The following is a 15,419-nucleotide window of genomic DNA, read 5'->3' on the forward strand; positions in this document are numbered from 1 at the left end:
AGATCCCTTTCTGCTTTATTGGTTGGAGTAGCCTGTATGGTGATAGCAGGTTTTTTCTCTTTTTTCTTTACCAAGTGTCAAAATGACGATATGTTAGACAGTGGGGCAGGATGTAGCCCAGTGGTAAAGTACTCGCCTGATGCATGGTCGGGCTATTTCTCGTTCCAGCCAGTGCACCACGACTGGTATAACAATGCTTGACATTCTATAGCCAATGATTAATAAATCAATGTGCTCTAGTGGTGTCGTTAAACAAAAACAAAATTTAACTTTTTTCTCTTTTTTTCTCCACCTAGTCTGTCAGAATGACCATATGTTATCAGTATAGGTAGTACTAAACCAAATACCTTCCGGCTAGGTCAAAGTTTGAGGTGTACCGGATGTTTGATAGAGAAGTGAACACCACAAGTCCTGTAGATTGGTGATAAATGTGAGTGTGTTGGTTGTAAATGTATGCAATTTTATTTCATCTAGTACCACTGTATCAAGTAGCCTTGTGCTTGAAACATGTATGGGGTACCTGTAAAAAAACGTACTCGAATTTTGTGCGGAACTAGGACAGTCATAGATGCAACCCGTTATTTCAGAAATGAGCAGCTTGACCCACAATTTTTTCTGATTCATTTTAAGTGTGAGGGGTGGTAGTATTTATATCCATGGTGTTTATGTTGATTGATACACTGCAGGTAGGCGTTTTAGCCACATATGTTACTATTGTCGTCTATGGGATTTGATTTGGTAGTATACACCCTCTACTTTAAAAGGTGCTAAGTACAAATATTCCATTCTATTCCATTCTTAATTAACAGCCCGGCAGCACATGTCACAATTACCATAAACGTATGACCAAAAAACCTAAAAAAACCCTGCTGATTAAGCAAAATGCTGGGGCATTGTTAAATAAACCTTCCTTTCTTTGAATCCCTTGATGCATGGATTCGCAGCTTTCTCGAGACCCATTTACACTTGTATGCATAAAAATAAAAACCTTGGGACAAGTTCAAATCCAATTATGTAAATTCAAAGAAGATTTATATTCCATCCCTAACCGAGTAACTCTGTGCTTAGCTTCGTCGTGGCAGGCCATCGGTCTACAGGCTGGTAGGTACTGGGTTCGGATCCCAGTCGAGGCATGGGATTTTTAATCCAGATACCGACTCCAAACCCTGAGTGAGTGCTCCGCAAGGCTCAGTGGGTAGGTGTAAAGCACTTGCACCGACCAGTGATCCATAATTGGTTCAACAAAGGCCATGGTTTGTGCTATCCTGCCTGTGGGAAAGCGTAAATAAAAGATCCCTTGCTGCCTGTCATAAAAGAGTAGCCTATGTGGCGACAGCAGGTTTCCTCTAAAAACAGTGTCAGAATGACCATATGTTTGACGTGCAATAGCCGATGATAAGGTAAAAAAATCAATGTGCTCTAGTGGCGTCGTTAAATAAAACAAACTTTACATCCTGTTCCTTTCAGTTTTAGGTGTACACGTAGCATGTACATAGTCCTTTTACAACATTCTATGGTACTTCTATATTTCTGGTATTTCTAACTTTACATGTGAATTCACATGTATGTTAGATGCAAAATAGCTGTAGTTTTAAAATAGGCTAAGGTGTCATTAAAGCAATATTTCTTTCCTTTAATTTATCACTGAAAACACTAGGCTATATATAATCACTAATGTATGCAGATTATATATATATATATACTATTATCTTTTTATGATTATATCAAGCAATACATCAGCCCTGTGGCAAATTTTAATTAATTTACCATCTGTGACACTGACAATATAATGATATAATGAAATATAATAATATAAATACTGAAACCATCTTTTATATCGAGAAAATTTAGTGCTACATGAGTGGCCATTAGATACCATACTGTGAATTGTTTCAAAACCTAATCTAATGAGCAGAAATGAGTTGGGTACGTTTTTAAATGAATTGTAAGATAAATGGTATCTTTAACAAACACAAATGTAGTATTCTCTTTGTTACATATCCTCTGCAATCAGGTTTATAAAAAATATTTTTACATACTCGTTGGTGAGAACATCATTAGTTATTTTTAATAATGCATATATATGTACTATAACACACATATGTTTAATAACAATTTAAAGACATACGATTGGCTGCTTCTAGGTGATGACCAGGTCACCAATACCATACAATCCAATGGAAAAAAAAGCACAATCGAAATTGATTGCTCTGTGATGTGTAAATTAACATAAACTGATTCTCTGTGATGCATAAGTTAACTTGAGACACTAGGGCATTAAATACTAGTAGGTTTCATCTAAAAAGGACTTAATGGTTTTTTTAAACCTAGTTTTTGAGGATATGTAAGAAATAGAATACTACATTCGTGTCCGTTAGATACCATTTATCTTATAACTTGTTGTTCAAAAACGTATCCAACTCACTTTAGCTCATTAAATATATTTTAAAACAACACATAAGATAAATGGTATCTAACTGCCACTCATGTAGTATATTCTCTATTTAACATCTTTTCCAACTTAGTGACCAATTTTGATTGTGCTATTCCAAAAGAGTGACCAATTTTGATTGTGCTATTCCAAAAGAGTGACCAATTTTGATTGTGCTATTTCAAAGGATTAAATGACTGCATGTGGCAACTGGATCATCACCTAAGATCAGCTAATCGTATGTCTTTAAACTAATATCACAAATATGTTTGTTGCTAGTGTGTATTATCAAAAATAACAAATGATGGCAGTAACATACATATGTGTGTTCCTGGTGTGTAATATCATAAATAATGACTGACATTCTCACCAACAGGTATGTAAGACAAATATGTATAATATATATTATCACATACGGTATGTATCACATGCTGCAAATTTAAAATAGGAAATGTATTCATGAAATAAAACTTTATTTATGGAAAGGAAAGGAATGTCTGTTTAACAACACCCCACCACATACATTATTTAACCTGTGAACAATTAGGTTTGTCTGAAGAATGACACAAGAGAATTTGCTGTTACCACATAGTCTAGTCGTAAGTAGAAAGAACTGTTTTTATATGCATAATCTTGCTAGTACAGACAATGGAGTAATATGACGTGTTTCCTCTGAAAACTATGTGGGAATGATGTAGCCCAATGGTGAACCATTCGCTTGATGCATGGTCAGTTTAGAATCGATCCATGTTGATGGGCCCAGTGGACTAATTTTGATTCTGGCCAGTGCTCCACACCTGGTGTAACAAAGGCCGTGATATGTACTATCCCATCTGTGGGTAGTGCATTTAAAAAGACTCCATATAAAAAGATTAATGGAAAAGAGTAACCCATGGAGTGGTGGCAGCGGGTTTCCTCTCTAATTATTTCTGTAGTCCTTAACCCCGTCTGACACAATATAACCATATTTACAATAAAACACTTCTTTCTTTCTTTCTTTCTAAAAACTACATGTCAGAATTACAAAATGTTTGACATCCAAAAGCCAATGAGTAATCAATCAGTATGTTCTAGTGGTGTAGTTAAACAACACAAGGTTCACTTTACTTTCTTATGGACAGGAGAGCCTGTGCATCAATCTGACAGGCATTGGTTTGAAAAGTTTGTTAAAATTTGTTTTGTTTAACAACACCACTAGAGCACATTAATTTATTAATCCTCGGCTATTGGATGTCAAACATTTGGCAATTTTGACATACAGTCTTAGAGAAAAAACCCGCAACATTTTTCCATTAGTAGCAAGGGATCTTTTATATGTACAGACAGGATAGCACATACCATGACCTTTGATATACCAGTCCTAGTGCACTGGCTGGATCGAGAAATAGCCCAATGACGAGGATCGATCCTAGATCGACCGCGCATCAAGCGAGCGCTGTACCACTGGGCTACATTGGTTTTTTCTTCTTCTTCTTCTTCTCGTTCAGTTTCATATGCTCACTAAACCCTGAGATGTGCTGCGATCAATGAACTGGATCGTCAGATGGAGCTCACCAGGGCTGCCCCATAGCTTTTCTTTGAATGTAAATAACACAATGGACAACAGTGGTGATGACAAATAAACAGATGATCTCTGTAGTAAAAAATACTATTCTAGATATTTTGTGTGTGAAAACTTGATCATGATGGCAATCTTTAAAAAAAATATATATATCACTTCAAAGCATTTTATTGCCCCAAGAAACAGATGTCAGGTTTGGGTAAAAACCCTGATGGCAATTTTTTTGAAGTTTGTTCATGCAACTACATTTTTTTTTTTTTTTTACCAATAATAACATTGATTAGGTATTGAATTTAGGGAATGTGTTTTGGGATTGTGCCAGAATCTTAAACATGATTAAATATAGCTATTTTATGATTCTGTCTCATAATCTTACACTTATGATAAAAAAAATCTGACATTCACTGATCACAGAAACCTGCTAAATTTGCAGCCTGATTGTATGAAGAAGTTATAACTAAATACTAAAAATAACCCTACTTCCCTGACAGGGGTGGGATGTAGCCCAGTGGTAAAGCACTCGCTTGATGCGAGGTCGGTTTAGGATCGATCCCCGTCGGTGGGCCCATTGGGCTATTTCTTGTTCCAGCCAGTGCTCCACAAAAGGCTGTGGTATGTACTATCCTGTCTGTGGGATGGTGCATATAAAAGATCCCTTGCTGCTATTCAAAAAGAGCAGTCCATGAAGTGGCGACAGCGGGTTTCCTCTCTCTATATCTGTGTGGTCCTTAACCATATGTCTGACGCCATATAACTGTAAATAAAATGTGTTGAATGTGTTGTTAAATAAAACATTTCTTTTCTTCCTTCCCTGACATTACCTAAGATTTTTTGACAATAAAAGTGCCAAATTAAACCCCCCCCCCCCCCACACACACACACACTGTGAAACAAAAGGAATTAACTTAAAGTGTAACAGCCACAAACCCTCCCCCACATTTTAAAAATCCACTGACAGGGCTCAAGTCTAAATGCATACAACAAAAACAAGGGGCAGGACGTAGCCCAGTGGTAAAACGTTCGCTTGATGCGTGGTCAGTTTAGGATCGATCCCCGTCGGTAGCCCCATTGGGCTATTTCTCGTTTCAGCCAGTGCTCCACAACTGGTGTAGCAAAGGCCATGGTATGTACTATCCTGTCTGTGGGATGGTGGATATAAATGATCCCTTGCTGTTAATCTGTGTGGTCCTTAACCATATGTTTATAGCCATATAACCTTAAATAAAATGTGTTGTGTCATTAAAGAGAACATTTCCTTCCAAAAAAACCCACCAATATTTGTTTTACAGCCTGTTCTGTCTCAAGTCCTGTTATCATTGAATATAGTCTTGATTATAATCCATCCACTGGACCCCAACACAAATCATCTCCACATGGTTTTGAATACGTCTAGCAGTCTAACACGTCTAGCTCTCTCAAGCAGACTCTCTACAGACTTCAAGTCTGTGGAATATTCTCCTCTAACTAACCATAACTATATAGATTAACTCAATGTATTACCCACTCCAAGGCTTTTATTGGGAATATACAAGGACGTTAGTGTGTCTAAGAGGGGCAGGATTTAGATCTGTCTGAAGAACGATCGCCTGAGGCTCTTTATAGTCGTAAGATACAGAACCTCCTTGACAGGTCCATTGGTCCCCCCCCCCCCCCCCCCCCCCCTCCCGCTAATCCCAACCAGGGCCCTATGATCTCCATTACTGGAATATCAATGGATGTGGTATGTGCTGTCTTGTCTGTGGAAAAGTGAATATAAAAGATCCCTTGCTGCTAAAGGAAAAATGTTAGATGAAGAGTGTGTGAGAATGATCAAATTAATATTTGCCATCTGATGGAGGTGCTTTAGTCGTAGGACTGAATCTCCTCATCTGATCCATTGGTTTCTCTCCCATTCCAACCAGTGCACCATGACTTGTATACCAAAGTTTGTTTTGTTTAACAACACCACTAAAACACATTGATTTATTAATCATTTGCTATTGGATGTTAAACATTAGATAATTTTGATAAAAGAAAATCCACAACATTTTTCCATTAATAGCAAGGGATCTTTCATATTTCATATGCACCATCCCACAAACAGGATATCACATACCACAGCCTTTGATATACCAGTCGTGGTGCACTAGCTGGAATTAGAAATAGCCCACTGACGGGGATTGATCTCAGACCGACCACGCATCAAGCACTTTACCACTGAGATATGTCCTGCCCCGATTTTTATATCAAAGGTTGTGGTATGTGCTGTTCTGCCTGTATGTAAATGCATATAAACGATCCTAAAGGAAAAATGTTAGTTTTTGTTCTGAAGACTATGTGTCAGAATTATCAATGATTTGACATGTTGAGGTGGTTCAATCCCGTGATTCAAGCACCTCAGGTGAGTTCTCTACTGACAGAAGTAAATTAAATTCTGCTCCCTGAACTTACATGTTATTATACAAGTCCATAAAGAAAAGGAATATTTAGTTAATGACAACCCAGCACATACAGTAAAAATAGACCTGGCAGAGGAAGGAAGGAAATGTTTTTATTTAACGACACACTCAAAACATTTCATTTACAGTTATAGATATATATGGCGTCAAAGACATGGTTAAGGACCACACAGATATTGAGAGATGATACCTGCTGTCGCCACTTCATAAGCTACTCTTTTCGATTAGCAGCAAGGGATCTTTTATATGCACAGACAGGGTAGTACATACCATAGCCTTTGATATACCAGTCTTGGTGCATTGGCTGGAACGAGAAATAACCCAGTGGGCCCACCGATGGGGATTGATCCCAGACCGACTGCACATCAAGTGGATGCTTTACCACTGGGCTACATCCCACCCCCATTTAGTTAACGACAACCCAGCACATGCAGTAAAAATATACCTGAGAACCACATTTGATGAAAATTATGATTAGTACTAGGTAGAATTTGACCATGCAAAATAGCAATATATAATCAAAAGTATGTTTACAGCCAGGATATTTATAATTAGGGAAGAATACGGACAACATAGCTATAATGAATATGGTTATTACCAGGGTGAACTTAAATAATTACATGTATATAATAAACATCAGGAAGACAGACATATCTAATGAAAATGATGTTAGCTTTTACCGAGGTGAACTTCAAAATAAATACAGACCATGCAGAGTACCATATTTAATGAAATGGTTAATGTCAGGGTAAACTTTGTATATATAATATACATACATGTACGGTATACACTGTACTGATCATGCAAAACAGCTTATTTAATAAAATGCTTATTACCAAGGTACACTTCATATGACCATGCAGATAGCTATATGTATATCTCATTTTAAAAGTGTGTAAATTGCCAGGGTGCACTTCATATTACCATACTGTAAGTAACTATATCTATTATATAATTCTGTCTATTGCCAGGGTGCACTTCATATTACCATATTGTAAGTAACTATATCTAATACAAAATTCTGTCTATTGCCAGGTGCACTTCATATTACCATACTGTAAGCAACTACATGTATATCTAATACAAAATTCTGTGCACTTCATTTATAGTACAGACCATGCAGACAGTCATATCTATGTAGCAAAAACGTTTATTGCCTGACATTGATCAATACGTAATTTGTAATTCAAGTTACAAAGCCAAGTCGATCAAATAAACTGTGTTTGATCCCATTATTGCCTTTGTGTTCCTATTAATTGCTATGTTCGTGATCACCAACCAATGGGATGTGACAATAATATTTTGGGTGCTGGAGGTGATGATGTTGCTGCCAATGATAATGCTGGTGATGACGATGATGATAATAATGATGTGGTGGTGGTGGTGATGATGATACTAATGATGATGATGGTAATGGTGGTGGTGATGATGATGATGATAATGGTGGTGGTGGTGGAGGTGATGATAATGATGATGGTGGTGGAGGTGATGATGATACTAATGATGATGATGCTAATGATGATGATGATGATAATGGTGGTGGCGGTGATGATGATGATGATGATAATGATGGTGGTGGTGGTGATGATGATAATGATGGTGGTGGTGGTGGTGATGATGATGATACTGATGATGATGATGGTAGTGATAATGATGGTGGTGGTGACGATGATGATGATAATGATGGTGGTGGTGGTGATGATGATGGTGATGATGATGGTGGTGGTGATGATAATGATAATGGTGGTGATGGTGATGATGATAATGATGATGATGATGGTGATGTGGAATAGCCCAGTGGACCCACCGACGGGTTATATGCATAGAATGAATGATGAATGTATATTTAACAACTCAACAGCATGAAAAATACATTGGCTGTATTGAGTGCGAAACAAAGATAAATGCATAAAACGCATAAAATTGATGTTCAACATCAATATAAAAATTCAAGCATTAAATTAAAACACTGTAAAGAACTGTGCCAAAAATACAAACATCACAGATAGGTAAAATTAAATTTTATAATAAAATTCAGTATCACAAGAAATTTCAACAAAAGTTCAGGATGGAATTGAAATAATTCCACAAAGTTCAGGATGGAATTGAAATGATTCCATTATATTTCTTCTACCAAATACTAGTATATCTTTCTAGTTTCCTTCAGAAGACTGCACTTTACCAGAATGTGATGTAATATGTCAGAGTACACTGACAGTGCTATATATATATAAATAGGGTACATAAAGAGTACATGGACCAACTTGTGAAAAAGGCAACCTAATTAAAGTTTTCCAAAAAACAAATTAAAAATAAAAGAGGCAATTGAAGTTGAATGTTTGGGGTGGGGATGGGTCACCCTTCATCAACTTTTTGGAAAATCTTAATCACTCATTCTGAATAGAATTTTTGTTCATGCATCATTGCATTTTCCAGCACTGAAATATTAAGGTATTCCCACCCAAAGAATATTCATTTCATTTGTGTATATTCTGATTACTGAAATATAATTAGTGAATATTTTCTTTGATCGTGATCATGTGGATGCCGATATGTATGTGTAGAATGGGGAGATGGGAGAAAATTTCCAGGAGACTGTGCCTTCCCATCCTCCAAATGTTATAAATTAGATGCTCTAGCTGCTTTTACGTGGACTGCAGAAAGTGGTATTGATGTTTGATCACACTAAGATATTTTTTTAATTTGAGAGGCAGAGAGAGAGAGAGAGAGAGAGACAGAGACAGAGAGAACTATTTACATTATTTAGTAGCCTAATACGCAATTTTAAAATATTTGCTATTAAAGGGACTATCTTGAGTTTTCAACTTCAGCAAGACTTCCGTTTGTCCCCCAACAAAATTAACAGACATCTTGCTTTTTCCTGTTTATAAAACACTATCTTATCTTAACATGTTTTACATATAAGGCATTATATATGGATAAATACATTTAGAATGACTTCTAGCCAAACTACTAGTATATCAAATTTCATTTTGCCATTGGAAGAAATAACAAATTTATATATATGAAATTATTTAGACAAAAATCAATATTGAGATACTATAAAACATTACAATGTCCAGAAATGCAATATTCATATTGTAAGCAAGAAAATGTAAAGAAATTGCAATTATAATAAATAAAAACAAAATTAAAAAATATATGTAAAAATATTTTATTTGCTGGAAACCTTTTAAAATGGCTACCATTTTTAAACTCAGGATAGCACCTTTGATAACAAAGTCACTAGTATGAATTTCTCTGTAAAATCTGTGACTATTGGATATCAAAGGCTGTAGTTTGTGCTGTCATGTCTGTGGGAAAGAGCATATATAACGGAAAAAATGAAGTGGCTTTCTTCTGTGTCAAAGTGGCTTTCTTCTGTGTGAGACATAGCCTGGGGGTAAAGCACTTGCCTGACATGCAGCTGGTCTATGATCGATCCCAGTTGGTGGGCTCATTGGGCTATTTTCTCGTTCCAGCCAGTGCACCATGACTGGTATAGTAAAGGCTGCCGTACATGCTATTATGTCTGTGGGATGGTGCTTATAAAAAGATCCCTTGCTACTAATGGAAAAATGTAGTGGGTTTCCTCTCTAAGACTGTATGTCAAAATAACCAAATGTTTGACATCCAATAGCCAATAACTAATAAATCAATGTGCTCTAGTGGTGTAGTTAAACAAAAACAAACTTTAACATAACTTTAAAGGGACAGACCCTAGTTTCAACCTGTGAAAATTAACACTACGTTTAGTTAATCTACAAATCTGTAACACATTTGGATAACGTTACAATTGAGTGAAACATGAGTTTGTGACTTTGAAATGGTGAAATACCCTCTAAAAATAGACTAAAACTAAACTCCATAAGTGTTACCTCTCAGACGCAGGTACGTTTTTAAAAATATGAGAAATGCATTTTGTGATATTAAAAACACCAGGATGACCAATAACACTTCGAATGTTCGGAATTGATAATTTAAACAATAAAATCTAAGTTAAGTATGATTTAAGTTATAAAAAACGGTTATAATAGTCAAAAATATGCGTTAGTATTTAAAAACTAGGGCATGTCCCTTTAAATTATCAACTGTTTGACAAAATTTACCAATTGCTGATCGATAATTAATTAGTCAGTGTGGTCTAGTCAGTAGCAGATCTAAGGGGGGACTCAGAGCCTGAGCCCCCCCTTCCCCCTGAATTTTATGACAGTTATATTTACCGGTATATTTTATTTTTCCCCGTAAGACAATTAGACAATTCCTTCGGCCACGTTAGGGGCCCCCCTAAATGGATTTTCTGGATCTGCAACTGCTAGTGATATTGTTATGCAAAACAAACTGTACTTAATACAATATTTTCATTTATTCATTCATTAATTTGTAATCATTTCCGTTCTTATATCCAATTAAAGTTCAAGCATGCTGACCTGGGCACATCAGCTATCCAGAGTCTGTCCAGAAAGAGGGTTAGTGGTTACAGGGCTTCTAGATTATGGTAGCCCCACTCCCATGGCTAGTGATATTCAATGTTGGGCTATTAACTAACTACTATTATCATGCCTGACGGCTAGTGAAATAAACCCAGAGTCAAATGTTGCAGTTAAGTCTATTTTGTAAATGTGAATATCCTGACCCCACCCCAACCCCCAATATTAGTGGGTTTTTTTTATCTCTATCTCCCTCTTTTGGTAACATATCTGATTATAACTATTATTTAGTAAAATTATATTAACTTAATGTAAAGTAGGGCTAGTTAATTTTTAATCGTGACTAGTAAATTTTAAAAATCACTGATCCCATGTCTAGTGGATTAAAAAAAAAAATATCCTAGAAGCCCTGGGTTAGTTAGTATTTAGTGAGAGAAAAGTTGGTGAAGTGGCCTCACACCTACCCATTGCGTCATTAAACTCGCTCTGGGTGGGATCCGGTACCGGGAGGTGAACCCTGTACCTACCACCTTATGTCCAATGGTTTAACCTCTACACCATTGAGGCTGTTCTGATGCAATATAATTGTTCTTGGTTTATTTTAACAAAAATGAAGAAGAAAGTTGTTTATCAATGACTGAAATTGTTCAAAGGTTGTTACATGTTAGGCTAATAATAATAATATAATAATTAACTATACTCTAGTTGTACTTATACTATACTATAGGCCTATACATGTGTATGTAGGCCTATATTATAATATAATAATGGATAATTTTTAATATAATTATATTCTAGGGTAGGCAACAAATATCTTTCACTACACAACTGAGCAATATCGATTATTTATACTAGAACTGATAGACATGATAACATCACGTAAAACCCTAGTTTGCGCACGCGCATCGGATAATGTGTCAGGGTTTAGATATAAATGTTACACCGGTCACGCTTATCAACAAAAAGTTGATCGCCTACATTGTGGATAAAAATAATTATGATGTAATATCCATAGCATTTACTGCTTTATGTGGTTTGTAAGTTTTTGTTTTGTTTAAAGTATAGTTATCTGTAAGTATTAACGTTAGTGTCTATCAAAATCTAGTTAAACGTTTGATAACAAGTATCTTTGATTGGACCGTGTTTACCCCACAAAGTCCAGCCATTTGCCGATTTGGTCCCCGGTCATTTCGTCCCCCATTTAGACAACACCACTACCGGTGTTGAGGGCAGGGGCTTGAGAATGGAATTATATTGGAATATGGGACATGTGGCCGTGCCACCATATTTATCATTAAATTTGCTTTACATTTTAAACACTACAAGGTAGTTTTTAGGTAGATGGGATTTGAACCCATGGTCCTTGGCATGGTGCACTGTTTCATGCCAGAATCATCTAAGAATGATGTCCCTAACCACTAGTCTGAATTGGATGTAGAAAATGTGTGGGTTTTTGCTTGGGTCTGTCTTTGACTAGTAGTAGCCCAAACTGGGATTTATACCCCCCTCTCTCTATGTCTTTTGTCTCTGTCTCTCTGTCTCTGTCTCTCTCTGTATGTGTGTGTCTCTGTGTTTGTATCTATCTCTGTCTCTCTTACTCTCACTCTATCTCTGTATGTGTCTCTTTATCTGTCTCTCTGTGTGTCTCTGTATCTGTCTCTGTCGGTCTCTCTCTCTCTCTCTCTCTCTCTCTCTCTCTCTCTCTACCGGCATCTGTGGCGTCATGGTTAGGCCATCAGATCTACAGGCTGGTAGGTACTGGGTTCGGATACCAGTCGAGGCATGGGATTTTTAGTGGGTAGGTGTAAACCACTTGCACCGACCAGTGATCCATAACTGGTTCAACAAAGGCCATGGTTTGCATGGGCGGATCCAAGGGGGGGGGACCAGGGGGACGCGTCCCCCCCAAAAATTGTTCAAGTGCCCTCAAAATGTCCAAGTGCCCTTTTTGTTTGTAGAATTTTTTTTTTTTTAAGTAAACAATAATTATATTGTAGATAAATGAAATCAAGATTTTCGTGTACATGCGCAAGCTTGCAGGTATGTTTCTGTGTTATTGAGTCTCAATGGGGCCCCATTGAGGTTCTAACGTGAGTGACACCAATTTACTTCATTATTGCTAGTATATTATGACGTAGAACTGTAGGAATTCATATTAATTGTAAATATCAAAACTTGTAGTAAGGTGCCCTTTTGACGAGTCAATGTGCCCTTCTTTTTTGGTCCCCCCCTAAAAATATTTCCTGGATCCGCCCATGGTTTGTGCTATCCTGCCTGTGGGAAGCGCAAATAAAAAATCCATTGCTGCTAATCGGAAAGAGTAGCTCATGTAGTGGCGACAGCGAGTTTCCTCTCAAACTCTGTGTGGTTCTTAACCATATGTCTGACGCCATATAACCGTAAATAAAATGTGTTGAGTGCGTCGTTAAATAAAACATTTCTCTCTCTCTCTCTCTCTCTCTCTCTCTCTCTCTCTCTCTCTCTCTCTCTCTCTCTCACACACACACATGCCATAACATATAATACATGTTTTTTTTTTTAGATCACATTTCAATTTTTAAATCATATGTTTACTTTGTATGATCCAAGTATTTATGACAAATGTTATACACATGAATTGTTGTTTTAAATATCTATGTACTTGCTTTATTATCTTCATATTAATTTATATTTCAGACACGTCATGGTGTGTCCTTAAGAATGTGTCACATCCATCACGCTCATCAACTAGTATACTTCAAATGTTTGAGTTCCTGTCATGTGGTCAGTAAGTGACCATGCCAGGGAAAAATCGACTTCGGACATCAGCTCGAAATGAAGTCATTGCGTGACCGCATTGCACAAATTTACTACACCCATGGTTTGTTCTGTTCCAGCCACCCCATTGCCATTATTGTTGGGGTGATCTGTATTATAGGTTTGATATGGTAAGTACTGTTACACAGGGCCCCGTTCCACGAAGTGATCTTATCCCTAAAATTACTTTAAACGCATAGCTACCCTATGCACTTAAGTTGATCTTAGGGCTAATTAAAATCGCTTCGTGGAACGGGGCCCAGGTCTGTATTGTATATCCATTTATTGATATACTTTTAAGATCTAATGTTAAATGATTAATGAAATACTCAGTGCTCAAGTGTGCTGGCCTTTTTTTAGTTGTCTTAAGAAGGTGTCATTTAGCATGTAGGTGTAGCACTTGGCATTAGTTTTAATGGAAAATATTAATGATAGGTGGTCAAAGGGGTCCCACAGATTCCAGAACATCCCTGATTAATTCAGCAGATGTGTTTTTTACTTTTAATGACAGTCACAGTAAAAAAAAGACCAGATAGATTCTACCTTTTACTTTTAAGAACTTTGGGAGTTTAATCTAGCTTATAAATGTTAAGTAATTTATTTTGAGAACTATCTAAATATTTTCCTATACCACATACAGTGTACATGTATGTTTAATGTGCATTACTTTTAATTATTTAGAAAACTGAATGCATACGTTTATTTATCTCAGGGCTTCTAGTTTATGGTAGCCCCACTCCCATGGCTAGTGATATTCAATGTTGGGCTAGTAAATAACTACATGTACTACTGCCATGCCTGACGGCTAGTGAATTGTTTTTGATAAAATGTTGCAGTTAAGTCTATTTTGTAATTTACATAAATAAGCTGCCCCCACCCCGACCCCCAATGTTAGTGTTTTTAAGCTTTATCTCCCTCTTTAGGCGACATATCTGATAATTACTATTATTTTGTAAAATTGTATTAAGTTAAAGTAAAGCAGGGCTAATGAATTTAAAAAATAACTGATCCTATGGCTAGTGGATTTTATAAAAATTATAGAAGCCCTGTTATCTAGTATTACAGAACTAGCTTTGGGTATGCAGGAAAATTTGCCAGATTATTTATTAAAATTTAAAAAATAGCAGAATTTCACCATTATTTTCGTATAAAATGTCAAGAATTACATGTAATTATTTTGCCAAATTAAAATAAAATTTACCAGTTTGCATTTGGTGAATTTGGCGAGTGGCAGAGCAAGCCCAATGTTGTTTAATATCCACACACCAGTGACTAATCCATATATTGTTTGCTATCACTTACAGGGTTTCTCCTGCCAGAGGGTAAAACGGGTATGGCTCCATACCTAAATGTTTTGACAGATTTTATTTTTTTAAGTTAACTTTTTGTCAAAATTAATTACTCTTATCATTACTGTATGATTTTCTTAACTCTAACACTAAACTTAGCCTATTGTCTTTCTGGGGAGAGGCCCCCATACCCCCTGTTGACTGTGGATGTATTAAATTCCATAGCACTATACCCAAAAAATTTCTTCCTGGCAGAAACAATGACATATACTGCTATTGTCTTCTATTTAATTTGTAATGTTTGATCATTAACATATTTCAGCTATCCCTTGACCAACCTCCCACTACCCGGCAATGTTCCACTACACTTTGAGGTTCCTGTCAACGAGTACAAGAACGATCCAGTCTCGACAACTACAACGAAGATCAAACATGTGAAGGAGGATGACACCAAGAAGCCACGCTGGGTGGGTG

At 36.6% G+C, this 15,419-nt stretch overlaps 1 protein-coding gene across 3 annotated transcripts in view; it reads left to right on the plus strand.

The window, feature by feature from the left end:
- Window positions 1-2,508: 2,508 nt before the first annotated feature.
- Window positions 2,509-15,419, plus strand: part of LOC121380898 (sterol regulatory element-binding protein cleavage-activating protein-like) — a 51,991-nt gene continuing 39,080 nt past the window's right edge. For 2 of the 3 annotated variants that reach the window (XM_041509925.1, XM_041509927.1), the window contains exons 1-3: window positions 11,790-11,897; window positions 13,537-13,787; window positions 15,268-15,412. In XM_041509925.1, coding sequence (XP_041365859.1) covers window positions 13,675-13,787; window positions 15,268-15,412 — 258 coding nt within the window. In that variant the 5' untranslated portion in view covers window positions 11,790-11,897; window positions 13,537-13,674. Of the gene's footprint in view, window positions 2,670-11,789; window positions 11,898-13,536; window positions 13,788-15,267; window positions 15,413-15,419 lie in introns of those variants that run through there. The other variant, XM_041509926.1, reaches the window with a different exon arrangement.

Source organism: Gigantopelta aegis, chromosome 9 (assembly GCF_016097555.1).
Source record: "Gigantopelta aegis isolate Gae_Host chromosome 9, Gae_host_genome, whole genome shotgun sequence".
Taxonomy (NCBI): Eukaryota; Metazoa; Mollusca; class Gastropoda; order Neomphalida; family Peltospiridae; genus Gigantopelta; species Gigantopelta aegis.